Genomic DNA, 27868 nt, shown 5'->3' on the forward strand with positions numbered 1-27868 from the left:
TGCGTAGTTCTTTCCTCTCAGCCTTACTGGTGCCATCTTCAAGTCTGATTGTTGCTTCACGCACTGTCCTCTCTAAAATCAAACCGCGAAATTGCTTAATCCTGTCGAGAATTTGAACTATTCTGGCTTAAATTGATAAATGTTATGCAAATCTCCGGTCTAAAAAAATTATCACTCAAAACACATGATTGTGACAGCTTTCATTTCGTGAAATGCATCATAAACACTGCATCGGATACCCCTGCGACTGAGCTCGCCGATCAATGGCGTTCTGCTTTACCGACCACCGATGTAAACATGAAGAGCAGAAAATGTCAAAAAAGCATTGGAAAAAAGAAGAAAAAAAAAAAAAAATTGTGTGCCGAAGCAAGTGGTGTTTCTAATCGCAAAATTTCGTTAGAAAAAATTAATTGTATTTCATTCAAATCGCACCATGACCAACGTGACGGTGGTGTTCGAGTACGAGGAACCGGAATACTGTCGGCTCTGCCTGTCGGAAGCAACAAAGTACAACGAATTGACGACGATCGGAGAAGCTTCCACCGACGTTGAGAAGGGCATCACCACCGTCATTCGGGAGCTACTGAAAATTGAAGTCAGTGTTGGCATTGTTTAATAGCGAATTCGTTTATTATTCAGTTCCAAGTTCCAACCTGGATTGGGTCTGCAGGTTTTCTGACCAACGCCAGTTTCCTCGTTTGTTTTTAAAACCTAGCTCAGGTTGAGGTTCTCACTGACAAAAAGTTCAGTTTCGCAACGATAATAGACGAATTCGCTATAAGATTGATGTCGTAAACTTAATAATCGTTAAATTCCAGCTTGATCCAGCAAAGGATAAGGATGCGTTCATTTGTTCCACGTGCGTGGAGAGTTTGGAGGAATTTCACCGATATAAATCCCGCTGCCAACAGAATAACGAAGCACTGGAGAAGAAAGCCAACGACCGGAAGGAAAGGCAAATCGAACTGGCCAAGAGTGCAATAGAGAATACCAACGTGCTGGATCAGGTGAAGGATGGCGAACCGATTAAGGTGGTTATCCGCATGAATGCTGAGGGGAAGGCTTCCGTGCGGCTACAAGTTCAGTCGAAACAGCCGGTTAAGAGCGCTGAAACCAGCAACACGCAGCCCACTCTTCCAGTGACACAGACAATCGCCAGAAAATTGATTCGGCTACCGAAGCAGGAATACTACTTCTACAAGACACTGAGCTCCAACTGTGGCCTGATCTACGGGGGATATCGATACTGTGCATCGGTTCCCCGGAAGAATGGTACCCATTGGATCTGTGAACAGCGAAGGAGCCACGAGTGTCTCACGCTACTCTACGTAGATAAATCGTACAATGCGTTTTATCTGCATTCCGGCCACAACCATGAGCCACCCCTACTGAGACCGAATCTTCACATATACAAAGCCAATGATGTCCTAGCCAAAGTTATCGAGAAGGAAGAGCAAATTCGGACGATACGGTCGACCAAGAAGGTCAGTATCTATCGCCTAATTTAAGGAACGCTAATTTGAGTTCAAGTTCGCTTCATTTGCAGGAAAGTGAGCAAAGTCATCGGGAATGTTCGGATAAAGAACTGGTGGAGGCCTTATCGTCGACGGAAATGCAAATTAAAGACGAATCGGACACAGAGTCAGACAGCGATGAAGAGGACGAGGAATTCGACTCCCGTGATGAATTATCCGATCTGTCGGATTCCCAAATGGTGAGCGTGGAAATGTTACCAGATGAAGTGAAGCAGGAGCCAGATTCGAAAGCCGATCCAACCCCAGCCGCGTCATCGCACGTTAAAATAGACGCCGGAGAAAACACATACATTATTCAGGAGTTAACATAAGTTCGAATGTTGAATAAACGGTCACAAATCGCTACAGCTTACAGCTTTTACATTCAATTACTCGTATATAACATTTACTGTTTCATTGAAGTGATATCTATTGTGCTACGCGCTACGACGCAACTCTTAACCATTATCCTTAGAGCTAGCGACACACTCCCGAATCTGATGTACCATCCACTGGACGCCGTCCTGCAGTCCCTCCCCGGTCAGTGCATTGCTCGAGCTGATGTGCCACGGTTTGTCTTTGATCTTCTCCAACCCTAGCCCGGCGGCAATCTTCACACTGCTCAGCGCATCCGTACAGTCCATTTTGTTGGCAAAGAAAAGGATCGGTACCCGTCGGTTGGCGATGTCCGGGTGCTGCATTAGCAGTTCCAGCTCGTCCTTCACGACCACTGCGTATGATAAGAAAAGGATATAAATTAATGTTTTAAGCATTTTGTACTACTTCTACACGGCGAATGAGAATGGCCCGAATTTGAGTTTAGTTTACTCATAATCGCCAAAAATGCATGGAACTCAGCGATGAGTAAATTTGCCTTATGGTTTCATGTGAAAACTTGGAAAATCTGCCGGGAAATGAGAAAAATTTTACGAAAATTTTACTCAATTCAGGAGTAGTACCAATCTTTACTTTTAATACTGAGTGAATCCAATCGTTACTTTTCTCATACTCGGGAAATTTTTCCTGGACAAACCTGGGAAAACATTAGGCAAATTAACGCACTTTATGTGATTTATGAGTTAACTAAACTCAAATTTGGGTCGTTCTCATTCGCCGCCGTGTAGGTACATCTTCCTTACCTAATCGCATCCGATCGCTCGAATCGATGACAAATACGATACCCTGGCACGATTTGAATTGATGCTCCCAAAGACTTCGGTAGCGCGTGGCACCGGACATGTCGAATGCAGTGAAGAATACTCCCTGATCTGTTGGGGGCAAAAATGATGTCAAGTTAATGATGCGAACTGAGAACCGAGCGTCAAATATATGTATCTACAGGCCTAAGCTATGTGTAACTTTTTTTCCTGAATTTCTCGTGAAAGTTATCTTGTAGAGAATTTTAAACCTCTTTAAGACGAATGTTTTATTGCGGAATTTGTTGCCTGTATCTCTTCTAATAAAATAAAGATATACCCAAATATAGTAAAAAATATGAATAAATTCAAATTGATTTTATATGAGCTTAAAAAAATAACGTACCTTTTTGTTTGCCCCAACCAGAGATATTAACATTTGAAAAGTGCATATTTTTAGTATAAAAACGTCAATAACTCTTGATCGGCGAAAAATATTGACAAACTTTGTGCGGCAAAAATTTGCGCCTTTTGAAGATCTAACAGTTATCTCAAGACACCTTTGCTGAGAAATTCGAAATAAGAAAACTAGAGCAAAAAAACTGTTTTTTAAGAGCCACCCTAACTCAATTCAAGAAAGTAGCTCTAAATCGGCCAATTTAAGAGATACAAAAAAGTTATTTTCAACAGAGTAGCTTGAAATTAGCTCAGCTATAACTTTGCCGAAGAATGTATACCTTAATTTATTCAAACAAAAAAGTTAGATTTTTGATGTTAATGATAATATGAACCACCCTGGGGGCAAGACAGCTGTACTTATGTCGTTTTCGTTTTTGCGGTGTAGCTACACCAAAGATGAATACTACACCGGTGCTACACCACCGAACACCGAAAAATTTTAGGGTGTAGCTATCGGTTGCACCTTTGTTTACAAACAAATGATGATGAACTGTCAGTGACTCGTGCTTATTGCTGCTTACACTACACCGGTGTAGTGTAGTAAAAACGAAAACGACATTAGAGTAAATATATTTGCAGCGAGTAAATTTGAGTTACTCATATTTACTCAAAAATGATCAAAGTAGTCTCGATTTTCTGATCAAAGAAAATATCGTCTGACAGCATATTTCGTTTGAAGCATCTGTTTGGCCATTTGGCAGATCAAATCGCTCGTTTAATAAATCGAATTGTGGACAAACGAAATGCTCCTGTGGTGGTTTGCCTGTCCGACGGTTTTACGGGGCTTGTCGTTCGTGTGTGGCTTGGATGCCTTTCAGCCACCTTCCCTCGTTGGTGAGGATAGACACGGCCTAGGACGATACAGGAGTGACGGGAGTGACCCGTTCCAAAAGGGAATGCTTCTTTTCGGTTACCTGAGGTACAACCTGAGCTTTAAACTTCCTTCGTGGTCAATAGAATTGGTCCTTCACTGCTGATTGTGGTATATGATGTAGCTGCTGATTCTAGGCTTGATTATAATAGGTAGTGTGATGTCACATTTTTGTTGTATTGAAGTATAATAAATGCAGGAAGAAAAGAGATGGTTAAATTTTCCTCTCCATATCAGTTGATATGTATGAAACATGAGCAGTTTTGGCGTGGGCATGCTTGGCATACACAGTTTTGGTCACGAAGATTCCCAAAGGCTTGGTAGCCATCATAATGAAGTAATGAAATTGGGTTGTTAGCGGAATGCTAAATAAAACAGCAAAAAAGGTTATCTTCCATTTAATTCCACTTAATTAATTTTGGTGACACTGATGAAGACTGCACATTGTAGTCGAAATACGTATCTGTCATGGATACCAAAATTATTTAAGTGGAATTAAATGGAAGATAACCTTTTTTGCTGTTTTATTTAGCATTCCGCTAACAACCCAATTTCATTACTTCGTTGTATAAAAGTTGCTTCTATCCGGTTGTTAAGGAGTCATTGAAAAGTGCTATAAACGCTTTTCACCGCTTGCTGTACAATGATTATTTAGGAGTCATAAAAGAGTGCAACTAACGCCTCTCAGGTTTACTCTCTACTAAATTTCAAAGCAGCTGTCAAGAAGTGTCTACAAACGTTGTATAAGAGCTTTCACCAAAATAATAAAGCTTGAGTTTAAATATGTATCTATAAACGTTGTATAAAAGTTGCTTCTACTCCTATACCGCGTATACATATAATGCTGTAGTTGAACAGGTTCTCCAAACCAGTGTAAACAAGAGTTTTACAGAAGTTGTAATAAACAAATTGTACAGTTATTATTCAGCATGCAGTTGAATAAAATCACAATGGAAGCGTTTCTTCAACAAGAAATTGATTTTGGGTAAACGTTTTACTGAATACGTTAGACAACACCTTTGTGTTGCAGTTGTATAGGTTCTCCAAACCAGTGTAAACAAGGGTTTTATAAAAGTGTGGTGAATACATTGTGCAATTATTATTCAACATGCAGCTGAACAAAATCAAAACGAAAGCGTTTCATCAACTGGAAATTGTTACTTGGGTAGTCAAGTAGTGAGCCAATTTAAAATCATTAGTTTCGTATTGAGTGTTGATCAGATTCTTTAATATAATATTATATTAATAATATTGATCCATTAAAAACTAGAAAGATTTTGTTTTGTGTAATTTACCATAATCTTTCGTCTAACGGGTGTCCACTAAAAAATGAGAATGATTCCAATACTTTTCTAACAGAACACAAACGTTCTCAGAGAAATGTCACCTTAGGTGAATGAATTCTTACACACTACAGAAAATTTTCACACACTTTATTTCACTCTACCATGTAGTATCACGATCACGATCTTCGTTTGCTTGAAAGAATATTGTACAATGCGAAGAACACGACTGAATCTTCGCATTGTACAATATTCTTTCAAGCGAACGAAGATCGTGGAAAAAGTACACGGTGGACCATTTTAAGAGGTAAAATGTTCCAGCATCCACCGTATACCGTATCCTGGGCATCCATGGCAGTAACCCGGAAGAGAGGTAGTGGCCGTTCAGGGAAGAAAATGAATCAGAAGACGCTCCACTCGCTGCACAACTTGTTCAACGAAGTAAGTCGGAAGCGGCCAGAAAGTTCCGTTGTTCGAAGTCACACATCTGCAAGACTCTAAGGAAGGAATAAATAGTGTGTAGAAAGAAAATCAGATCCCCAGAGTACACTGCCGAGCTAATCCAAATCGTGAGATCCCAATGTCGTCCTATCGAGGATTTTATCGGTCTTTTCAGATCCAAGGATAATTGGAAGGCATCTCCCCTACAGGATTAAAAGCTGCATCCGAAAAATCGAAGTGGCAGCCGTTCTACCATACAGGTAACTCTAAGACCAGAAGGTCTCGAAGAAACGAGCTCAACTTTTTGGCTCAGCTCTGGTACTACAGTCAAAATTCGCTGGTTGGGCCACCACCTCGGCCCAACTAACGAATTCGATTCGTTAGTTGGGTCAACTGACAGAAGGCTAAACTGTATTGGGGGTGTACGCATGCTTTGTTGTGGTTGAGAAGATTTCACTAAAAGCAGATTCAATCACAGCAGATTGAAACTGACAAAACATATTTTAGTTCATGTTTCATTTTAGAATTCAAAAGAAAACTCAAAATTTTCGATCAAATTCCAAATGTGTACAATTATTAACGGTAATGCGTTGTCCAAAACGGATATGACACCCCCTTGAATGGATTTATGTTCGATTGTCAAATCCAATTTGACATGAGATTTTGACATCCAGTTGCTTTTTAATTGGGTCATGGCCCAACCAGTGGAGGCCCAACTAAAAAGCAGCCCAAATATTAAAAGCCCAACCAGCGAATTTCGACTGTATCTTCGGTCGCAAGCTAATCGATACACCCCTCGAAACATAGGAAAAACCAATAACCCCTCATTTTATCTGTCAAACTTTCATAGCGAATCAAAACAAACATTGCGTAGTACTAGAATTTCGACTGGAATGGGGTACGTTAATCGTTTGCTTGGGACCAACAGGGTAGTCAAGTAGTGAGCCAATTTAAAATCGTTAGTTTCGTATTGATTGTTGGTTCTACGGTTATGTTCCAATATCGTGCTGCGGCGCACGGCGGACCGTATGCCAATATGCACTAAGCTCAGTTTGAAGACCTAAATCAGTTTGAACTAAACTTAACTGGTGTTTTTTCCCCAATCCATTGTTTTAATTCTATTTTTAGTGGACACCCGTTAAACCTATTAGTTGACAGCTCGCTCCTATACAAAGTCCCATTGAGGCACACTGAGATGGTGATTTTAGCTAATGTAGTGCACTTATTTAAAATAGTTCCAGTGTACCAAAATTGATTAAATTTTGGATTTCGGTTCCATTTGTAATGCAGAATACGAATATGTATTTAGCTCAAATACCCCTAAACAACCCAATTGAGATCAATTCGCCCCCGGAAAACGGTACCTACACTGAAGCAAAACTTCACGTAATCGGTGGTGGTGAAATCTATAGATACTATAAATTCCATAGATAAGCGGAGGCACAACAAGTTGTTTTGGCAACCTTGAAAAACAAATGATCTTACTGGCATTCGTGAAAAAAGTTCATGCCATCATAAAGCTCTTCTTCAGTGTTCACTCGGCTGTCGACAAAAGCAGGCCACTCTCGATGTGTGCTACGCGATCGTCTGTTTTCTCGGCAGCAACCATTGTGTGGTCCTCCTCATTGTTCTTCATCAGCAGTTCTTTCGGTCGATCCGTCGTCGACTTTGGAAAGCAACCGTTTCGTGATGAGTGTGTGAGTGCTGACCACGTTTTGTGTCCATTGCTGCAATGGACGCGCTCTGACCCTCGTTGGCATACAACAATGTGCCATACAATGAAACTACTGGAAGCGGCTCCAGTTCTGATGGAGGAGGCTTTTTGGATAGCGGAAGATAAAGTGTTTATTGTGTTGTACCTTTTGACTATAGTTTTAAGATGTATTGTATAGTGACCACGAATCCTCGGCTCTGTAAAGTTAATTCGGTTGAGCCTTATCAAATAAATTAATAAACAACAATAAAGCTCTTCGTTGTGCAGTTTTGTTTTGTTTCGTGCGTAAAAGTTCAAAATGAAGTGCAAAGCAAATCTATACAACAATGAGTCGAGGAATGGTTTGTATAAGAGATGAACTAGCCTATGGCTAAAAATCTCTATAATAAAGTAAAAAAAAAAGAAAAAAAGAGGAATGGTTTGCTTTATCTTTCCTTCTTCCGTTGTCCGCGAAATAAATCGGAATGTGGAGTGTGGAAAGCGTTTTGTGCTCATAATATTACAATACTTCTCCCTCAAACAACACCATGATGACGTCATGCTCGTTTGGCTACACTAACCGACAGTTCGTTTGGCTACATTATGCTTTTCCTCCGCTTGTCTATGGAATCTATAGTATCTTTAGTGAAATCCTTTAAATTTTGTTGAATGTCGAAGAATTTGCTTTAAAAGAAGATATTGCTTTAAAAATCCAATGTAAGTTATTTGTCAAAGATTTTCATATCATTATCATTTACACGGATAGAAATTTCCTTATACCTTTTGGCAAATTTCCATTGCTGATTATTCATAAAATGTATAAGTCAACTAATAAGCAGACGCCTTGCAAAAAGTTAATAAAGATCATGTGTCAAATGAAATGTATAAGCGGTCACACATACCTTTTATGCATTCTAATATTACCTATGTGGTTTGTCTTATGGAATGTATAAGGCTGATGCTTTGGCAAAAATGTATAAGTGAAACACATGAATTAAATAATTGATTTTCGTTTCGTGTAGGACATTTATTTCGGAGAACAGTAGCCACATGAAAAAAAGAACGGATATGATTTTCCAATAGCGCAATTTTATAAGAAAATCAATGGTTTTACGTGTACAACGTAAAAGAAAGTTTACACTCAAAAAAATGTACACGTCACCATCATGTGTCTCACACTTAATTTTGCAATTATTGTGATACACATCCATTTCATGTACCTTGATGCTAGATACAACAGTGATCCTATCAGCTTGTGGTACTGAATGTTGTCCTTGAGGTTTCGACTCTCTTTCATGACTTTGAAGTACCCAGGGTCGAGTGGATACTTCGAACCTTTTGCTCCTTCCATTCCGAATCGCTTCACCAGCTTCCTTATGAAAACACTTTGATCCAGAATGAAGAATCCATCGGCGTTCCTCGTGACGCGTATTCCGAGAAAACAGTGGATGTCTCCCAGCTTGGAAATGCTCAGCTTCTCTTGCAGCGAATCTTCGATCTTCGTGATCTCCTCCTGATGCGCACACGTAACCAAAATATCATCCACGTAGATCAAAAGATACAGCCAATCATCGCCGACAAGGCGCTTCCGGTACAAGCACGTGTCCGCCTTGCATTGTTCGAAATCCAAGCTCATTAAAATATCGGTAATTGTCATATGCCAAACCCTGGCCGCTTGTTTGAGGCCGTAAATACTTTTATGCAACCTACAAACCTGATGCTCTCTTCCTTTGACGACAAACCCTGGTGGCTGTCTCATGTAGATTTCTTCTCGCAACGTGCCGTATAAATAGGCCGTTTTAACGTCCAGATGTTTGACGATCCAGCCACGCTGGCCCGCGACAGCCAGAAGTACGCGGAAAGTACACTGCTGCGCCACTGGAGCGAAGATCTCGTCGTAATCTGAACCAAAACGCTGGGAAATCCCTGAGCGACGAGTCTCGCTTTGAACCTGTCCACGTTGCCGTCAGAGTCAAGCTTCCGCTTGTAAACCCACTTGCTTCCTATGATGTTTCGCTTCTCTGGGGGGTCCACAAGCCCCCAAGTTTCGTTGGACATCAACGAACGATACTCCTCCGTCATCGCATTGATCCACTCCTGCTTATCGACACCGTTGACCGCTTCCTTGAAAGTCACCGGTTCATCCGGTTCCGTCGCTACCATTCCCATCACGTAGTCACTGAACCTCGCTGGCAACGCTCCACGGGATGAACGTGGCGGCATTTGTCTTGGCTCCGGTTGAGGAACATCTTCTTGCTCGGTATCACCTTCTTCGTAGTCGCTTTGTTCTTCACCGTAAAATTCTTCCTCGGCAGATTCGTACCCCAGGAACTCTTCTTCGTTATCTTCAGGATTGTTGACAACTTTCGGCTTCGGCAACGGGTCCAATTCAACCGTCGAATTCTCCGTTTCAGATTCCTGCTCGGGCTTTCCCGATGCCTGCTTCGCACCAAAATCTAGATCTTCCAAGAAACGAACGTCCCGGCTTATCGTTATCCTTCCGCTGTCCTTATCGAGAAAACGGTAAGCTCTCTGTTGATTGGAGTATCCGACGAAAACCATCTTGCGGGCTTTTACCTCCATCTTCTTCCGCGTTTCCGTTGGAATCTGCACCCAGGCTTCACTACCGAAGATTCGCAGATGTTCGAATGAAGGTTTACGACCGTACCATCGTTCGTAGGGACTCGTGATGGCAATCGATTTTGAATATGGGTAACGGTCAACACTGCCTCGCCCCAGTATTTCATCTCCAAGCCGGCTTCCAATAACATGCACATCGTCATTTCTTTGAGATAGCGATTCCGTCTCTCCGCCACCCCATTCTGCTGCGGGGAGTACGGAGCAGTCAGCTGGCTGATTATCCCTTCGCTTCTCAGGAATCCCTGCAGTTCCTTCGCGACATATTCTCCGCCACCGTCTGACTGCAGCACACGAGGAGTTTTCCCGACTTGAGTTTTGCAGAAACGAACGAAATCCTTCACCTTCTCAGCGACCTCCGATTTTCTCCGCAACAGGTACACGAAGGCCATGCGAGAATGATCGTCGATGAAGGTCAGGAAGTATTGATTGCCGCTGGGAGTAGCAACCAATGGACCACTGACGTCACTATGGATGACATCCAAAATCTCCTTCGAACCACGGTTGACAGCATTTGAAAACGGGGTCCGGGACATTTTCCCCTCCAAACAGCACTGGCACACCGTTCGCACTTCACAATCGACCAACTTCATACCTTCAGCTGTGCCGTTCCTGTGGATTGCCTTGATCACGTCCGGGTCCCGATGGCCGAGCCGTCGGTGCCACGTATGCTGGCAGTTGAGCGTGTGGGACAGCTGGACGCTCACCATCGCTTGATTGGGAACCCGTAACTTGTAGAGACTACCGCAACGATCGGCCACAACCGCAATGTCAGCACCGGTTTTGCGGATCTCACAGCCGTTTTCACCAAACAGCACACAGAAGCAGTTATTTGCGAGGGTACTCACCGAAATCAATCCACTTGCTAATTTCGGAACATACAGCACGTCAGACAACACAATATCCACCGGACATGCGTCTACCTTCACTCCGGTAATCTTCCCGCTGCCTATGCCTTCGACGGCTGCCTTTTCACCGTTCGCCAGCATCACGCTCATTCCCTGCTGCTCCTGTAGAGATTCGAAGAAACTTCTTCTTCCCGTCATGTGCTTGTAGGCTCCGCTGTCCACAAACCAGCTTCCATGTTTTGCATTCCCAGCAATCCAAGCAAGCGGGCCGTCGGAAACGTTTTGCACCTGCTTCGCCTTTGTTGCGTCTTCCCTCTTCGGCTGGCTCGCTGTAGCTTCATCCTGCTTCTTCCCGGTGGCTTTCTGCAGACTCCGACAGTTTCGTTTCAGATGACCAGGTTTCTTGCAGTGGAAGCAAATCCGTATCTCTTAACTTCCACTAGCACCGCCATCGCTCCGTTGCTGCCGACGAGGCTGGTGACGATATTCCACCTTCAGCGCTTTTCCTCCTGCAGCAGCAGCTGGTCCGGAACGTTCGCGTCGTTTCTCGGCTTCGGAAAGTAGTTTGGATTTAACTAATTCCAAAGTTAGCTCGGCACTAGGACGTTGCTCGAGAGCTGTCACTAAAGCATCGAACGAATCCGGCAATGAACAAAGCAACATCGCCACCTTCAACTTGTCCGGGATTGGATCGCCGACATCCGCAATACGCTGCAACAGGTCGGTAAACTGCTGCAAGCGTTGCTCCATGTCTCCATCTTCGCTCAGCTCCAAATGCGTCAGCTTCTTGAGCAAGTACACCTCCGATCCCTTGTCGTGGTAATCCTTAAGGGCTTTCCATGCATCCTTGGCACTGGTGCAGCTTCTCACCAAGCTAGTCTGGCTGTCATCTATGCACAGCCCAATCGTCGCGCGAGCCTTCAAATCCGCCTTGGTCCAATCATCGTCTTCCGTAATTACAGCCGGCCTTGGCTTACTGATGACGTGCCATAAATCCTCCCGAACCAACAACATTTCCATCCGAAATTTCCAGGATTGGTAGTTGTGGTTCGTAAGCTTCGGGAGCGGGAAACGCTGCTGGTCCGCCATCTTCCTTTCTCCTCATCCGCTCACGGGAACACCGCCTTCTGGCTACGGGAACTACCGGAAACTTTCGCAATTTTACGACCGAATTTCAACTAATCCGCGGAACTTTCACTGGGCCCATAACCTGTGGGCGGACAGGGGGCAAAACACCGGTAAATGCAGTGAAAAACGGATATGTAACGCGGAATTAAAAAACGTATAAATCGCGAGAACTGTTTTGAAACGTGTTTATTAATCAACAAACAAAGAAAGAACATTTTTGTTTTAACAAAATTAACTGCGATTCTTTTTCTCTGCATGTACATTCGTAAAGGGCGTATTCACGCTATTGCCGCTACACTGCAACAATATCGACTATAGTCGCTATATTCATAGTCTGGCGGATAGAATCTCGGGAACCAATTGAGCTGTCAAATAGCGGAACCAATCGAGCAAATTACGATCAACAACAGAAAAGAGCACATAAGCTATTGCGAACAAAACTGCATAAACCCTTTTCTCGTGACTCAAGGCTCGCCTACGCAAACTAACACCATCTTCGGATTGGGCAAAGTTTCCCCTATCTGATGATGCTGGTAATTTGCGTTCGATCGGCGAGGAAAGAATAATCAACGGTTTGGTTATGAAAGTTGATAGTACCTTTTCAATTGTTGGTCTAAAATATATTGAATTGGTTCCGCTTTTTGATAGATCGAAATTCTATCCGCCAGACTATGAATATAGCGACTATAATATCGACCCATCAGCTCATAGACCGGGAACCAACAGTTTACCCATTTTTGGGTAGGTTCAAGTTTTACCGATCTGGGTGGATTCTACCCAAATTTTGGTAGTTTTGAAATAGCGTGTATATATGTATTTTTTCAATGAATCTGTGTTTGGATTCGATTCTGGGGTGTGCTGCTGCCAGGCATGGAAAATCATGTGCATTCATTTCGTGCATCAATTTACATTCATTTGTCCCTAACTTTTTTCATCAACAGAATTCCGCAAAATGATGTATGCAATTTTTGTAGGCTTTGTTATTAGTGTATAACTTTTGTCAACAAGTCAAATCCGTATCTCTTATGCATGACGAACCAGAGCGAACAGAAGCCACTAATGTTTTTCAGTGAATGTATTTTACATTCACTGAAAAACAGTAACAACTTCTGCCTGTTCTAGTTCGTGAGGCATAAGAGATACAGATTTGAGTTATGGGCAAGTTGTAGCTAATAACAAAACATACAAAAGTGCTATACATCATTTTGCGGAATGCTGTTGATGAAAAAAGTTAGAGGCAAATGAATGTAAATGATTTTCCATGCCTGGCTGCTGGTGTTATCTGATCAGCTGAGGCTGATTGATAAGTCTGAAATCACATCTCCTAATTTCGCTGTTTGCCTTTCAGAACAAGCAAGTCACATGGCATCGAAATGCAAAACACATCCGAACAAATCCATGTGTTTTGGACAGTAGTGTGATGTGCAAATGTGCAATTTTCTACATTTCAAAGTTTGAAACACTACAAATCAACGTGTGTAACACATTGAAGCATGGTGAAATACAATTAAAATAAACATGATTGCGCATTTGAAAGGTCAAGTGTTTAAACAATTCGATCAGATGTGTGGGCTTTTTTGAGTGTATGCAGCAGGATATGAAGTCAGTTATGAATCTAATAACTGCTTGACTCTTTCAATATTTCTTTCAACTTAATTGTAGTAATAATTTGACACAGGTTTGAGCATTTGTTTTGATTTTTTATTTTTTTTTAAATAAATAATGAGGAGTATATAAAAAACAACTTAAAAACGAGTGTAGGTGCTCTCCCGTAGCTTACATTAGTAAATCAAATCATACAGTCAAGTACACTATTCTCTAAAGTGAAGTGAGATGATAATAAAACAATCGTCATCCTTACGACGGTTTGAGTTGGTAGTATGGATTACATGGATTATATACCTACCTACCTACCTACATTCACACTCGCAAAGGAAATCTGAGCAAGCTGCGTATAGTTTCGAGGTCTGGTTCAACGACGATCTTGTTGCGCTTGCCTTGCAATTGTAATCCATCAGCGCTATCTCTAGTTAAATTAAAGCCACACTCAACCAGTTCCGCTCAGTCGTTCGTTGGCGTTCTGTCTGGAAGTGTTGAACTCAGTGTTGAATCTTTTACTGCTCAAAATGCGCATTGGAGCTACTATTCCCAATTTCAAGGCCGATACGACCAAGGGTCCGATCGACTTCTACGAGTGGCTCGGTGATTCGTTAGTGATTAGATTTTTCTGTTCATTATTGTAAGTGTATGTTTAACGGTAACATTAAACTTCAGGTGGTGTGTCCTGTTTTCGCATCCGGCGGACTTCACTCCGGTCTGTACGACCGAGCTGGGACGGATCGCCGTCCACCGGGAGCACTTTGAGAAGCGAAATGTGAAAATTCTGGCTCATTCCGTTGATGATCTCAAGTGCCATGTCGACTGGGTCAATGTGAGTGTGTTGAGTTGAAGTGGCTTTAGTTTTCAATTATTGTAATGGGTGTGTGGCATTGCTGTGTAGGATATTAAATCGTATTGTCCGGATATCATTGGGAACTTTCCCTATCCGATCGTTGCGGATCCGACGCGTGACCTAGCGGTGAAGTTTGGAATGTTGGACGACAAGGACAAGGACGACCCGGAGTTGGCACAAACCGTGCGGGCGTTGTTTATTATTAGGTGAGTTTGTTGTTTCCAAGAGCCACAAAGGTAGATTATCCGTTTGAGTACCGTAAAACGGGGTATCTTTGATAATGCGGGCAACTTTGATAGTATTATGTAAAGATTAAATTTCAAATCAAATCAAATTAGAAACATTGGTTCCATATCGTAGCTTAGGGTATTTCCGTTGATATCGTATATCGTTTTTATATAGTATGTGTTACATATTTTACAAACATAAAGTTATGAATTGATTCGTGCCTGATCTATTCTGGATAAAGTATTTTTATCTAAAATCCTATGGTTTTGTTTGACAGTTCGGATCACTGCTCATTTAAATCGGCCGTTTACGATTTTCGGGTATAAGTCATAATTAAGTGTAATGTCGGTTCGTCGGTGGTACCACCAACAATCAATACGAAACTAACGATTTTAAATTGGCTCACTACTTGACTAGCCTATTGGTCCCAAGCAAACGATTAACGTACCCCATTCTAGTCGAAATTCCAGTACTACGCAATGTTTGTTTTGATTCGCTATGAAAATTTGATAGATAAAATGAGGGGTTAGTGGACTTTCCTATGTTTCGAGGGGTGAATCGATTAGGTTGGGACCGAAGAGAGTACCAGAGCTGAGTCAAAAAGTTTAGCACGTTATTTCGGGACCTTCTAGTCTTAGTGTTACCTCTATGGTACCACCATAGAGGTAACTCTATGACTAGAAGGTCCCGAAGAAACGTGCTCAACTTTTTGGCTCAGCTCTGATACTATCTTCGGTCCCAAGCTAATCGATTCACCCCTCGAAACATAGGAAAATCCACTAACCCCTCATTTTATCTGTCATACTTTCATAGCGAATCAAAACAAAAATTGTGTAGTACTAGAATTTAGACTAGAATGGGATACGTTAATCGTTTGCTTGGGACCAATAGGCTAGTCAAGTAGTGAGCCAATTTAAAATCGTTAGTTTCGTATTGATTGTTGGTACCACTACGAGCATAGGTAATTGGGCTGTTTAGGGGTATTGAGATAAATACATATTCTGTATCTGCATTTAAATGGAATTTCATCAATTTTGGTACTCTGGAACTATTTAAAAAAAAAAAAACGATTATATTAGCAAAAATCACCATCTTAGCGCCGCTTGGTGGGACTTTGTATGGGAGCGAGCTGTCAACGAATTGATTTAGTGTGTGACTATGGCATGACCGAACACTCCTGGGTAACTAACTCAGTAGCATGATACCCCTGAACTGTGTCGCATGGCCGGCATGTTACTGGGTATTCGGAGGGGCTAAAGTATGAAAAAAACAGGAATATTCACATTTTCTAACATTTGTGTTCTTTCCTGTGGCGTGTGGGTGTGGGTTTTCACATCGGGGAAAAGTTGGCTTCGGCAATACCTTAACCTATTATCGTCAGGGGGGTAAACAACGTCCTTGAGGGCTCAATTTTGGCATGTGGATACATTGTGTTTCAGAGCAACTATTAGCTAAATTTGAGTGCTCTAGGACTTTGTTTACCCCCCTGACGACAATAGGTTAAGGTATTGCCGAAGCCAACTTTTCCTCTATATGTAGCGTGTATGCGAGGGTTTAGAAAATTTAGTACTCACTGCTGCAGCGGGATCTCCTACGGCGTCGCAACGCTGGCGTTGACCTACACGGCTGCTTCTACACTACCGTGTGGCCGGAAGCGACGCGGGCTGCGTTTGCTGGATCGTTTGGCTGGTAGGCATCTTCCTTCTTTGGCGGAAATCGGCTGACCGTGACATGGCCACATTGGTCGAGCCGAGAAGGGATCCTCCTTGACGATTAAGGCCAGCGGCCTGAGGGAGTCGGCATTTGAGGACGACAAAGGTATTTTTGAAATTAGGCTCGGAAGCCATCTTTACTTCCGAAGCACCGTATGAGACCGTTTATGAATACGGCACGAGGTGTACAAGATGCACAAGAGCACAAGAGGTCCTATTGGAGGGTAATATTTCCGTCAGATTGGCTGATAGCGATAATTTAAGCCTATTTACCTGAACGGAGGTAGTCCTTTCATCCCAAGCCCCTAAAAGGGGCTTTACTTCTGCATGAATTTCCATATCTAAATTGGCTCTTTTCAATCAATTTTGCCAATCCTCTTTTCAGCATAGGCGCATCCATTTTTAGCTTAAGGCTACGATTTTCCTCCCTTCAGTATCTTTTATGTGTTTTGGCAGCGGCACAAGCCCTCTAGCTCTTGTGTGTGTCTACTGTTTTAGGTTTGACAAAACGTGAATTTTCCCAACCAACAATAACTCATACAGACGAAAATCCACGGATTGTAACCTACTGGTTACAAGTGCCAACGATTAAAAATCTTGATTTAAAAATTGAGATAAATGTCTACGGGATCCATAAAAATATCATTATACTCAGAAAACGAAACTCTATCAGATGATGTATAACAATTGGTATTTTTTTGAAGTTAAACAACCCAATTGTATTCTACAAATAAGCGCGTTTTCATTTATTAAAAAGGCTCATAAAAGCACCGACAAACCGTCATGAATGACCATAGCAAAAACAATAAAATTTCTGACCAAAGCACACTACTGACATCTGAATCCGTGTTCGCGGGAAATATTTAGCTAAGTCATGAACCCGCATGCAAAAGTTATGAATTGATTCGTGCCTGATCTATTCTGGATAAAGTATTTTAATCTAGATCAAAAAATCTTATGGTTTTGACAGTTCGGATCACTGCACTTTCGGACATAAATCAGAATTAAGTGTCATGTCGGTTTGTCGGTGATAAAAGTGCTAGTTCGGCTAATCGTCTTTGTGTCTTATCTTATTATCAATAAGTGCTCCGAAGACACCAAAACGTTTTGACGCAATCGTGCACTGTTATCACACCTTTTACATTTTTGGGGCTGTCCAGTTTCAGATGCAATCAGCAATATTAACCGAACTAAAAAATCTATAAAAAATATCCATTCACGATTTATTATATAATCGTTAATTATGCTTAAAAATCTATTATGTTAACATACGCATTTAACTGCTATAATATACTAACTTGGACTAATAATGTTTTTATTACTTCATGCGTAAGTTAACGATGTACATAGTTGGAGATGCTTACCGTCAAATAACAGACTTAAAGTGGATATTTTATACGATAGATGAGGAGATGAAAGTATTGAGTTGATATTTCCGTTAGCGTACGGTAGTGTGAAAATTGCATATAGAAAGTAGAAAGCTAGCAAAGCACAACTATGAGGAAGACACGAATCGGATTAATCATCTCCTTTACCAAGCTCCCCTGTTGGAAAGGGATGGTGAGGGGTTTTCTCCCTATAATGTTTTAATTTTATTAATTTATAAACTTTTTGTTTGATTTTTTTTACTTTTCAATTCAATAAAAAATCTTCTGAATATTTCTAATGGGAATTGGCGTTGACGGCACCGTCGTAAAATCGTCTTGTGTGTTAGCAAAGATTTACAGTTTCTTATATAAATTTTCGGAGGAGTAGTGAAGGGATAGTACCATAGAGGTAACTCTAAGACTAGAAGGTCCCGAAAAAACGTGTTCACCTTTTTGGCTCAGCTCTGGTACTATCTTCGGTCCCAAGCTAATCAATTCACCCCTCGAAACATAGGAAATTCCACTAACCCCTCATTTTATCTGTCAAACTTTCATAGCGAATCAAAACAAACATTGCGTAGTACTAGAATTTCGACTAGAATGGGGTACGTTAAACGACTTGCTTGGGACCAATAGGCTAGTCAAGTAGTGAGCCAATTTAAAATCGTTAGTTTCGTATTGATTGTTGATAGTACGAAGCCCGCTATTTTTCATGCACAGTCTTACACAATCAATCAAGTTTCGAGTTTATTCCTTTCGATTATAACTAAAGTTAAATCTTGGTGTTATGTATAACTCCGAATGTTAGTTAGTCTGATGCATCGAATTGAAAATTGTTCTGGATAAATGCTTTATTACTTTCTTTTCTCTTCAAATATCGAAATCTTAAATCTTAATTTGTCTTATTTTCTTATCTCGAAGAATTTTCCTCTCGAAAAATGCTATAAGTCTTAGAACCTAGGTAAGTTTCCCAAGATCTCGAATTACGAATTTTGTAGTCCATGAGATTCAAAGCTTTTTTAAGCTTATAATCAAACCCTTTTTTTTAATCCCTAAAATTTATTTTGAATAAAATTTCGTCGAATTTATTTTAATGCATATTTATGTTGCGGAATTTATATGAAAGGTTTGATTCTGTCAAACATATTATAATCACAAACGAACGTTTGTGGTTATGTCTCGATGAATAACCTTCTCTAAGGCTGTGAACCATTTGCCGAGTTAAATTTAACTCGTGGTTAACAGTGACATTTCGAAAGTTATTTCTTATGTTTGAAAAACCCTGTGTTACCGATCGATCGGTTTTCGAGCAGAACTCAGCCACGGTTGTCAAAATTTAACTTGTTGTCTGTCAGAAATAACCACGCTCGGATAGATGGGTTAATTCATTTTGAGGGTTAATTGATAACATTCCATCTGTTGAATTTTAACCAAAAGTTAAAATATCCGCCAAATGGTTCAGAGCCTAAGTTAATGAAATTATTACTCCAATTTTCAGCCCCGATCATCGCGTTCGTTTGACGATGCACTATCCCACATCCACTGGCAGGAACGTTGAGTAAGTACAATCTGTTGCTCGCTCCACCAAAGTCAAACTAATAAATCATCCAGTTTAATCAGTCGCAGCCACAGGCACGACTCAATTATCTGCCCACATGTCTCGACTAAAGATATAATTTCTTCTTCCCCTCATTTCAACTAGCGAGATTCTGCGAGTCATCGATTCACTGCAGTTGACCGATCGTCTGAAAGTGATTGCCACGCCTGCCAATTGGACGGTAAATGCGTTTGTCTTATCAGCACCTAGAATTATTGAAAATTGAAAATTTGTGCTATTATTTTTTTCGTCACAACAGCCTGGCACCAAGGTGATGATCCTCCCGAGCGTCTCCGAGGCGGAAGCTGATAAGCTGTTTCCCACCATCGAACGCATTTCGATGCCTTCTGGTAATGTGTACGTGCGCACTACCACCGACTACGAGTAGATATGAGATAGCGAGCTTGGCGGCAAACCAGTTGGCAGATCACGTGTCGGCGAATCCAGGAAAGGAGTTGATTATTGATTGTATTTTATTCGTATTTATTCCGCTCACAGTTTCGATAAGCAGTGAATTATAATTAATTAAAATATTTTATTTCGAGTACTATATATATTCTACATTGCTCCGACAAATTCCAAGCAAGGAATCGGATTCCAGCAAAAACCGACTTTGGTTACAATGGTTGTCTCACGGCACGATTTCATGCGGTTTCATGTAGGTAGGAAGGTAGCTTGCCAAGGCTACTAGGAAGCACAGATCTACCGAGGAAGGGTGAACTGGTTTGCCGGTTGATTGCTCATGTGAAGCGTTTATGATGAAGCCGGTTAATAAGTCAATGTCAGTTTTATTTTGGTCTCTTGAATCTATAATGTATGGGTTGATATGTTGATAAACTACGCGCTATACCGAGTGAAATGGGTGTTCTCTGCTCTACGATGGTATTGTTCCACTGAGCAGTTGGTATCTTTGACATACATCACTACAAATCAAGAAATAAGTGCGCTAAATGATTCTAATATGTTGGTCATTTGGAATAAATGCCATTTTGCGTAATGGACATTTGGCAGAAATGTGGAAAAACTTTACTTATACCTATACACAGATATTTTACCATCTGGGCTGTACTTCAACGGAATATAAAGAACACAGCTCATAATAAAACGAAAGACAAAATAATCATTTTATGGGTATTTTCCCTTCTTTTGCTGGCCTTAAACTGTTATGCCAAAAGAGGTAGAGCCCGCCAAACACACCAAATAGATTCCATCTAGTCGCGTACTTTTACAGCTGTTTTAACACTTTTGGAGTGGTCCAGTTTAAGATACAAATAATAATAAATAACTGGTACTATTTTGTGTTTGGGATACCCGAGCAAAGTCTGAGATCAAATTGAAATCTAAATTTGATGTTGTGATTTCGCTTTTTTTTTTTTTAACTCTTTATTTGTTCTAAATTCAAAATAAATTACATTTCATTTTTAACCTAGGTGCTCCAGTTACTACAGTAACTTACCAGCCTTAATTGTTATGATATGTATCTAAGTGTTTTTACATTGTTCCTGTCTTGGCAATTCAGTATTTTAAACAGGTTTTTTAAACCTGCATGTCAGTATAACAATTGATACCTTAAAACTAAAAAACTAAAACTAAATCTTATCTAAGTATAAAGGGAATTAATCGTTGCAATTGAGGATTGTAACGATTTTTGCCGGAAATTATTAATTATTTTGTTGGACATTTGTGCTAAAGTCTCAACATTCGAAATTCTATGTACTTCGGTAGTACTGTACCAGGGAGGCAACTTCAAAATCATCTTCAAAATTTTGTTCTGAATCCTTTGAAGTGCTTTTTTCCTGGTAGTGCAACAACTAGACCATATTGGCACAGCGTAAAGCATGGCCGGTCTAAAAACTTGTTTAAATATTAGAAGTTTATTCGTCAGGCAAAGTTTGGATTTCCTGTTAATAAGAGGATACAAACATTTTATATATTTGTTACATTTGGCTTGAATGCCCTCAATGTGATCTTTAAAAGTTAATTTATGGTCAAGTATTAATCCAAGATATTTCACTTGGTTTGACCAGGAAATTGGAACTCCGTTCATAGTGACTATGTGACTACTACTAGGTTTCAAAAAGGAAGCCCTGGGCTTATGTGGAAATATTATAAGTTGAGTTTTGGAAGCGTTGGGAGAAATCTTCCATTTTAGTAAATAAGAAGAGAAAATATCTAAACTTTTCTGAAGTCTGCTGCAAATAACACGAAGACTTCTTCCTTTAGCGGAAATGCCTGTGTCATCAGCGAACAAAGATTTGTGGCAACCCTGAGGCAAATCAGGGAGGTCCGAAGTGAAAATGTTATACAATATAGGCCAAAGAATGCTACCCTGAGGAACTCCTGCTCTAACAGGTAGTCGATTAGATTTGGAATTTTGATAATTTACCTGCAGAGTTCTGTCAGTTAAATAATCTTGAACTAATTTCATAATGTAAAGGGGAAAATTAAACTTTTTCAATTTAGCAATCAAATCTTCATGCCAAACACTGTCGAATGCTTTTTCTATGTCTAGAAGAGCAACTCCAGTTGAGTGGCCTTCAGATTTGTTTGAACGAATTAAATTGGTAACTCTTAAGAGTTGATGAGTAGTTGAATGCCCATGGCGAAATCCAAACTGCTCATCTGCAAAAATTGAGTTCGTATTGATGTGAAGCATCATTCTATTCAAAATTATTTTTTTCAAAAAGTTTACTTATTGAAGAAAGCAAACTTATTGGGCGGTAGCTAGAAGCTTCAGCTGGATTTTTATCCGGCTTCAAAATTGGAACAACTTTTGCATTTTTCCATTTATGCCAAATGGAAACATCTGTTAAATAATTTTACCAAGAAAGACAAGGTACTCTCTGGGAGTTTTTTGATGAGGATATAGAAAATTCCATCATCACCTGGAGCTTTCATATTTTGAAAATTTTTAGTTATAGACCTTACTTCGTCCAAATCAGTCCCCCAGGAATCATCAAAAATATTTTCCCGAGAGAAAATATTCAGAAAATCCCGAGCAACCTGATTCTCAATAGGACTAGTAAGACCCAAACTGAAATTATGGGAACTCTCGAATTGCTTAGCAAGTTTCTGAGCTTTTTCCAAATTTGTGATCAAAATTTTACCACCTTCTTTAAGCGCTGGAATAGGCTTTTGAGGTTTTTTCAAAATTTTTGTGAGTTTCCAAAAGGGTTTGGAACTCGGGTCTAATTTAGAAATATTATTTTCAAAAGTTTTGTTCCTCAGGGCAGAGAATCGCTTTTTAATTTGTTTTTGCAAATCCCGCCAGATAACCTTCATGGCAGGATCGCGTGTTCTTTGATATTGTCTCCTACGAACATTTTTAAGACGGATCAAGAGCTGAAGATCGTCGTCTATTATAATTGAATCGAATTTAACCTCGCATTTTGGTACTGAGGCAGCTCTTGCTTCAACTATAGAAGTAGTCAGAGATTCAAGAGCATAATTAATTTCATCTTTGGTTTGCAAAGGAATGTTTGTGTGAATGTTATATTCTATAAATGTTCGATATTGCTCCCAATCAGCCCTATGGTAATTGAAAGTAGAGCTGTTGGGATTAGAAATTATTTCTTGAGATATTTCAAAAGTTACTGGAAGGTGATCAGAACCGAAGTCAGCATGGGTAACCAATTGGCTACAAAGATGACATGAATCAGTTAAGACCAAATCAATAGTTGAGGGATTTCTGCAGAAGAATAGCATGTTGGGCTGTTTGGATATTGAATAGTGTAATAACCTGCAGAACAATCATTAAACAGAATATTACCATTGGAATTGCTTTGAGCATTATTCCATGAGCGGTGTTTTGCATTAAAATCACCAATAATGAAGAATTTAGACCTATGACGAGTAAGTTTCTGGAGGTCACCCTTGAGAAAATTCTTTTGCTGGCCTACGCATTGGAATGGCAAATAGGCAGCTATAAACGTGAGTTGTCCAAATTTTGTTTCAACAGAAACTCCCAAAGTTTCAAAAACTTTGGTTTCAAATGAAGAAAGTATTTTGTGTTTGATTCGTCTATGAATAATGATGGCAACGCCACCACAGGGTCCATCAAGACGATCATTTCTATAAATCAAATAATTTGAGTCCTTCTTAACCTTATGGCCAGGTTTAAGGAACGTTTCAGTTATAACGGCAATATGCACGTTATGAACTCTCAAAAAATTAAAGAGCTCGTCTTCATTATCTTTAAGATATCGAGCATTCCAATTTAAAATGTTTAATGCTTTAAAATCCATTACTGAATTTTAAAGTCATGACAATATTATTAGCAAATTTTACTCCAGTTTGAATAGCATCAAACATGGAGTTAGATTTAAGCATATCAGAAATCATGTCAATTAATGAATTCTGTAAAAATTCCATTTTAGGGGCAGTAATGCTTCCTAAGTAAAAATTGTCAAAATTTCCGTTAGAACGTTGGTTAGTATTTTGATTTCTACCCGCTGCAATAGCAGCATAGGAAGCTCCATTAACTCGCTGAACATTGTTAGCAGCGAGGGGAGTAGGTACAGATGAAACATTTGAAGCAGGGGTGATATTTGTACCTAGAATTTGTTCCTCGCTGACCGTTGTTAACAGCAGAGGAATTTGTACCTGTTCGGAAACGTGGAGCGTTTCCTACCTGACGGTTAGAACGAGATTGTAGGATCGCTTTGCGAGTCTTACATTCCCAAAAATTGGATTTGTGGTTTTCACCACAATTTGAACATTTAAATTTCCTAGGATCTTCCTTCACAGGACAGTCGTCCTTTGCGTGAGAGGAATCACCACAATTCATGCATTTAGCTGGCATGTTGCAATTTTTAGTTCCGTGACCCCATCCCTGGCACTTACGGCACTGAGTGAGGTTTTGGAAATTTCCTCCAGTCTTCCTGAAGTGTTCCCACTTCACTCGGACATGGAGCATAAGGCTTGCTTTTTCTAAGGCCTTAATGTTGTTTAGTTCACTAGACTTGAAGTGAACTAAATAAAAATCATTAGAAATCCCGTTGCGCGAATCGCCAGGACGGGATTTCATTTTCATTTTGATTACTTGGAGTGGCACAACTCCAAGTAATTTTGCCAGTTCATCTTTGATCTGATCCAGGGATTCACCACTGGGCAGTCCTTTCATGACAACCTTGAACACACGTTCAGTTTTGGTGTCGTAAGTAAAAAAATTGTGCTTCTTCTCAGTAAGATACTTGAGAAGACATTTAAATCCGTCCAAGGTTTCAGCCAATACACGGCATTCACCCCGACGTACAATTTGTAGTGAAAACTTAACTTTCACGAAATTCAAAAGTTCCATGCGAAGAGCATGGAAATCGGAAGTGGTTATCACAATAGGGGGAATCTTTTCCTTCTTGGCATTAAGCCGGGAAAGTTTACTAGAATTTTTCTTGGATGATGGATCATTCTCATCATCCGTGAGCAAATCAAATTGATTACTCAAATTAATTTCATCAGAAGGGGGGTCAAGAGTTTGCCCCTTTCTTTTGCGTTTAGGCGCCATGGCGGCAGTAAATTTATATCCAAATCGACTTCCAAGCAGATTACTATAAGAATCTGAAGGATCGAAGAGGAATTTTCCAAATCGATATCCAAGAAGGATTACCTCGGGTAGGGTCCAAACAAGGATCGAAGAGGAATAAGAGGAGTTGAACAAGGTAGAAAATTTTTACAGGTTGAGCACTGAAAAGTGCTGTTTAAATTTGTTGTAGCTTTAGGTAGTAGTAACACTTCCTTAAGCAAAAAGCAAATAGATCCGCACGGCAAGAGAGCACGATGCGGACTCTTGTGATTTCGCTAATAACGATTACTCAGGTTGCTGTCGTTTTGGCCGTTTTAACGGTTAAAATATCAAAATTGAGATTAAACAAATCTTCTTGTGACATCACATTGAAAACTATTTCTGCTAGCAGTGAAAGCAAACTGAAAACTAAATTTGATATCAATTTTTCCTGTTGATAACAAAACAAGTATTCAATTTGATGTTAATGATGCAATGAAAACAAACCCGCAACGAAATATTTTTGAAAAGCAAATGTACAGCAAAATGAAAACAAAATTTGGTATAAAATTTGTCCATTGCGTAAACTGAAATCAAATTATGACTTCAGTTTGATGTTGATATTAAAACTTGATTTCAATTTGCTGTCATTTTGATGCTGGACTTTGCTCGGGTAGTGCCACACTTACCATCACTTATACACCTAGGTGGCTACCCTACGTCCATCACTGCCATTGATTGTCCTCCAGCTGGCAAGCTCACCCAAACAAAATCATTCTCATTCAGGATAAATATGACTTCTTGACAAAACACCATCCTGCACAAGCTGAGTGCAATTTTCGGAAAATCAGTATGCACCCTTGCGTCGCGTCAGGTGTTCGTGTCTCGATTTGGCATGTTTTACAGAACGTTAGCTGGTGTTTCATGCCTCCTAAACGAACATATCGCGTGCTGCATCAGGTCGTGACGTCTCGTCATTTGTTTGGTGAAAATCGATAAACCTTGAGCATCATACAAGAACGGCGCACACAGATTGCATAAAGGTGATAAACGACCCAGCACCACATTCTAGTCAAGTGGTTATGTAGTTCGTTCACAAGTTGCACACACAACATATGTAGATACATATATTATATACTGGTCAAGGAAACAGGACCCATACATAGTCACTCGTATACTTACTCTGAAATCGTTCCACGTTGAATCCAACCGTTGGCACTATGATCGATGCCCGTTCGTCCGGATTCTTGAAGTGGTTCACTATGGTCGATTTACCGCTGTTGTTCAACCCGACAACCAGGATGTTGATCTGTTCCTTCTTGATCTTCAACATGTTGGCCAGCTTATCGAAGAGACCCATGGTTGCTGGTGAGAGGGCCGTCCCTAGGGGTTAACAAAAACGTTCACGGAAAACGATGTCAAGGCCACCACCGCTGCGCTGGATGTTGATTCACACTTTCTCCAATCGACTGGGATAGGTAATTTTCTTGTCTACCATAACCGATTCCGGTTCCCGCGTCGTCTGCATCAATGACTGGTGCCTCGATTGGCCATGGTCGTCGGTTCGTTGGTATCGATCACACACATGTAAGCAGCAGTAAGTACCGACCAATCTCGACGGCTCTGCTCGACTGTGGCGTCCTCTCGCTGCACACGTGTCCTTTCCTTGAGGTGGTCCTATTTCGGCAAGGCCACAGTAGCAGCTGGTCTACTATGCGGATATATGGTTCCTAATGGCAGCCAGTGAGTTTGTTATTTCCCAATCCATGCACGTCTGCCGTGCATGTGTAGTACATAGCCCTAGCACAATACTTTCTACGTTATTGCAGCAATCACCAGTCCGAGACGACAAAGAAGCAAAAGTTTATTGGCTGCAACGGAGAACTGAACTTCTTCACAAGATTTGCACAAAACAGATTGGGGCTGATGAAGAATGCATAGTTATTGCATAACCGAACAAGTACAAGACTTCAGTAAGCGACGATACTAAGGGGGAGGCAATTGAATGCATTTAAAGTTTAACCATTTTGCTTGGGTACACATTACATTTCCACTGACTGTTTAAGGAGGTGCCACTACTATAGTTTCAAAACAATTCGTACCAGGGAGCGTTGGGAAGGAACTGCCGCCGTCGAGTTCTGTATCTCACTGACTACAACCAGCATTCAGTTACACACAACATATCATTCGTCAGGAGGGTGGTGATTCCATACCACTCAGGACATTGTTTGAGTTACCAGTTGCCATGGTAATTTCGGTCAGGGGTGTGAAAACATGGGAAAGTTAGGAATGACCGTTGAGACACGTGGTGGGACGTATTTAAGGTGGAGTTTGGTAAACATTATAGGATGACTTTCAAGATCGAATACACTGGTGGAGATCAATTTAATAAATACAATAAGTCATTCTAAAAGTCCTACGACGACCAAACCACGACCATGACCATAAATATGTTAAAATGGTAATTCAATTAAGGTTGGTTGGCTTAATACCAGTCAGTTCGATTCTCTCTTGTTACATACTGCCCATAAATGCATAACAGTCCTATGTGACTTTGTTGTGGCAAAAATGCGTTATCTTCTGGAAACGATTGTTAACTGCCTGGATTGTAATATGGGCCATTACATGCTCTTGCTCTTTTTTCCACATGGGACTGTAATGCGTTGATGGGCAGTATTGGCGTTGACGAGAGCTCTGTAACTCTTTACTCCTATGGAGAAATCTCATATGTAACTGTTAGTCTAGGTGTGAAAAATGGCGGACTTTTTCTTATTCTCTCACTCCAACACAAAACCCCATAAGGAACTGTCAAAATGTGTGTGAAGAAACGTCACTTCGGGACTGGTGTCAAGGCGAATATCCAGCATTTTACGAGCGCTTATGGCCGCCACAATCTGACTGAGTTTTTGGTAGGGAACATATGATTTGACGTTTGGGTTGTGTTGTTTGACGACACAAGCCAAACTTCAAATCTTATGTTCCCTACCAGAAACTCAGCCAGA

General features: G+C 40.6%; 3 protein-coding genes across 3 annotated transcripts; 2 read left to right on the plus strand and 1 right to left on the minus strand.

The window, feature by feature from the left end:
• The first annotated feature begins 363 nt into the window (after positions 1-363).
• Positions 364-1903, plus strand: LOC135705758 (uncharacterized). The gene is made up of 3 exons (XM_065227613.1): positions 364-595; positions 819-1484; positions 1547-1903. Exons 1-3 carry the CDS (start codon positions 434-436, stop codon positions 1844-1846), a joined length of 1128 nt encoding a protein of 375 aa, XP_065083685.1. The 5' UTR covers positions 364-433; the 3' UTR covers positions 1847-1903.
• Positions 1904-1936: 33 nt separating this feature from the next.
• Arl6 (ADP ribosylation factor-like 6) lies at positions 1937-27464 on the minus strand. Its single transcript, XM_065227765.1, has 3 exons — positions 26049-27464; positions 2654-2782; positions 1937-2244 (listed from the first exon to the last, which is right to left on the minus strand). Exons 1-3 carry the CDS (start codon positions 26224-26226, stop codon positions 1973-1975), a joined length of 579 nt encoding a protein of 192 aa, XP_065083837.1. The 5' UTR covers positions 26227-27464; the 3' UTR covers positions 1937-1972.
• Positions 14041-20475, plus strand: LOC135705973 (peroxiredoxin-6-like). Its single transcript, XM_065227756.1, has 6 exons — positions 14041-14219; positions 14285-14441; positions 14511-14668; positions 19268-19327; positions 19472-19547; positions 19626-20475. The coding sequence occupies exons 1-6, from the start codon at positions 14137-14139 to the stop codon at positions 19752-19754; spliced, it is 663 nt and encodes a 220-aa protein (XP_065083828.1). The 5' UTR covers positions 14041-14136; the 3' UTR covers positions 19755-20475.
• Positions 27465-27868: the final 404 nt, after the last annotated feature.

This window comes from Ochlerotatus camptorhynchus, unplaced genomic scaffold (assembly GCF_037179485.1).
Source record: "Ochlerotatus camptorhynchus isolate MF236.1 unplaced genomic scaffold, CSIRO-AGI_Acam_v1.1 ptg000022l, whole genome shotgun sequence".
Lineage (NCBI taxonomy): Eukaryota > Metazoa > Arthropoda > Insecta > Diptera > Culicidae > Ochlerotatus > Ochlerotatus camptorhynchus.

Coding starts and splice junctions, on each gene's coding strand:
- LOC135705758 (XM_065227613.1), top strand. CDS start 434: ATGACCAACGTGACGGTGGTGTTCGAGTACGAGGAACCGGAATACTGT. Junction 596..818: donor GGGAGCTACTGAAAATTGAA/GTCAGTGTTGGC, acceptor GTTAAATTCCAG/CTTGATCCAGCAAAGGATAA. Junction 1,485..1,546: donor CGATACGGTCGACCAAGAAG/GTCAGTATCTAT, acceptor CTTCATTTGCAG/GAAAGTGAGCAAAGTCATCG.
- LOC135705973 (XM_065227756.1), top strand. CDS start 14,137: ATGCGCATTGGAGCTACTATTCCCAATTTCAAGGCCGATACGACCAAG. Junction 19,328..19,471: donor TCCACTGGCAGGAACGTTGA/GTAAGTACAATC, acceptor CATTTCAACTAG/CGAGATTCTGCGAGTCATCG. Junction 19,548..19,625: donor CCACGCCTGCCAATTGGACG/GTAAATGCGTTT, acceptor TCGTCACAACAG/CCTGGCACCAAGGTGATGAT.
- Arl6 (XM_065227765.1), bottom strand. CDS start 26,226: ATGGGTCTCTTCGATAAGCTGGCCAACATGTTGAAGATCAAGAAGGAA. Junction 2,783..26,048: donor CAACGTGGAACGATTTCAGA/GTAAGTATACGA, acceptor TGCCCCCAACAG/ATCAGGGAGTATTCTTCACT. Junction 2,245..2,653: donor GAGCGATCGGATGCGATTAG/GTAAGGAAGATG, acceptor TATCATACGCAG/TGGTCGTGAAGGACGAGCTG.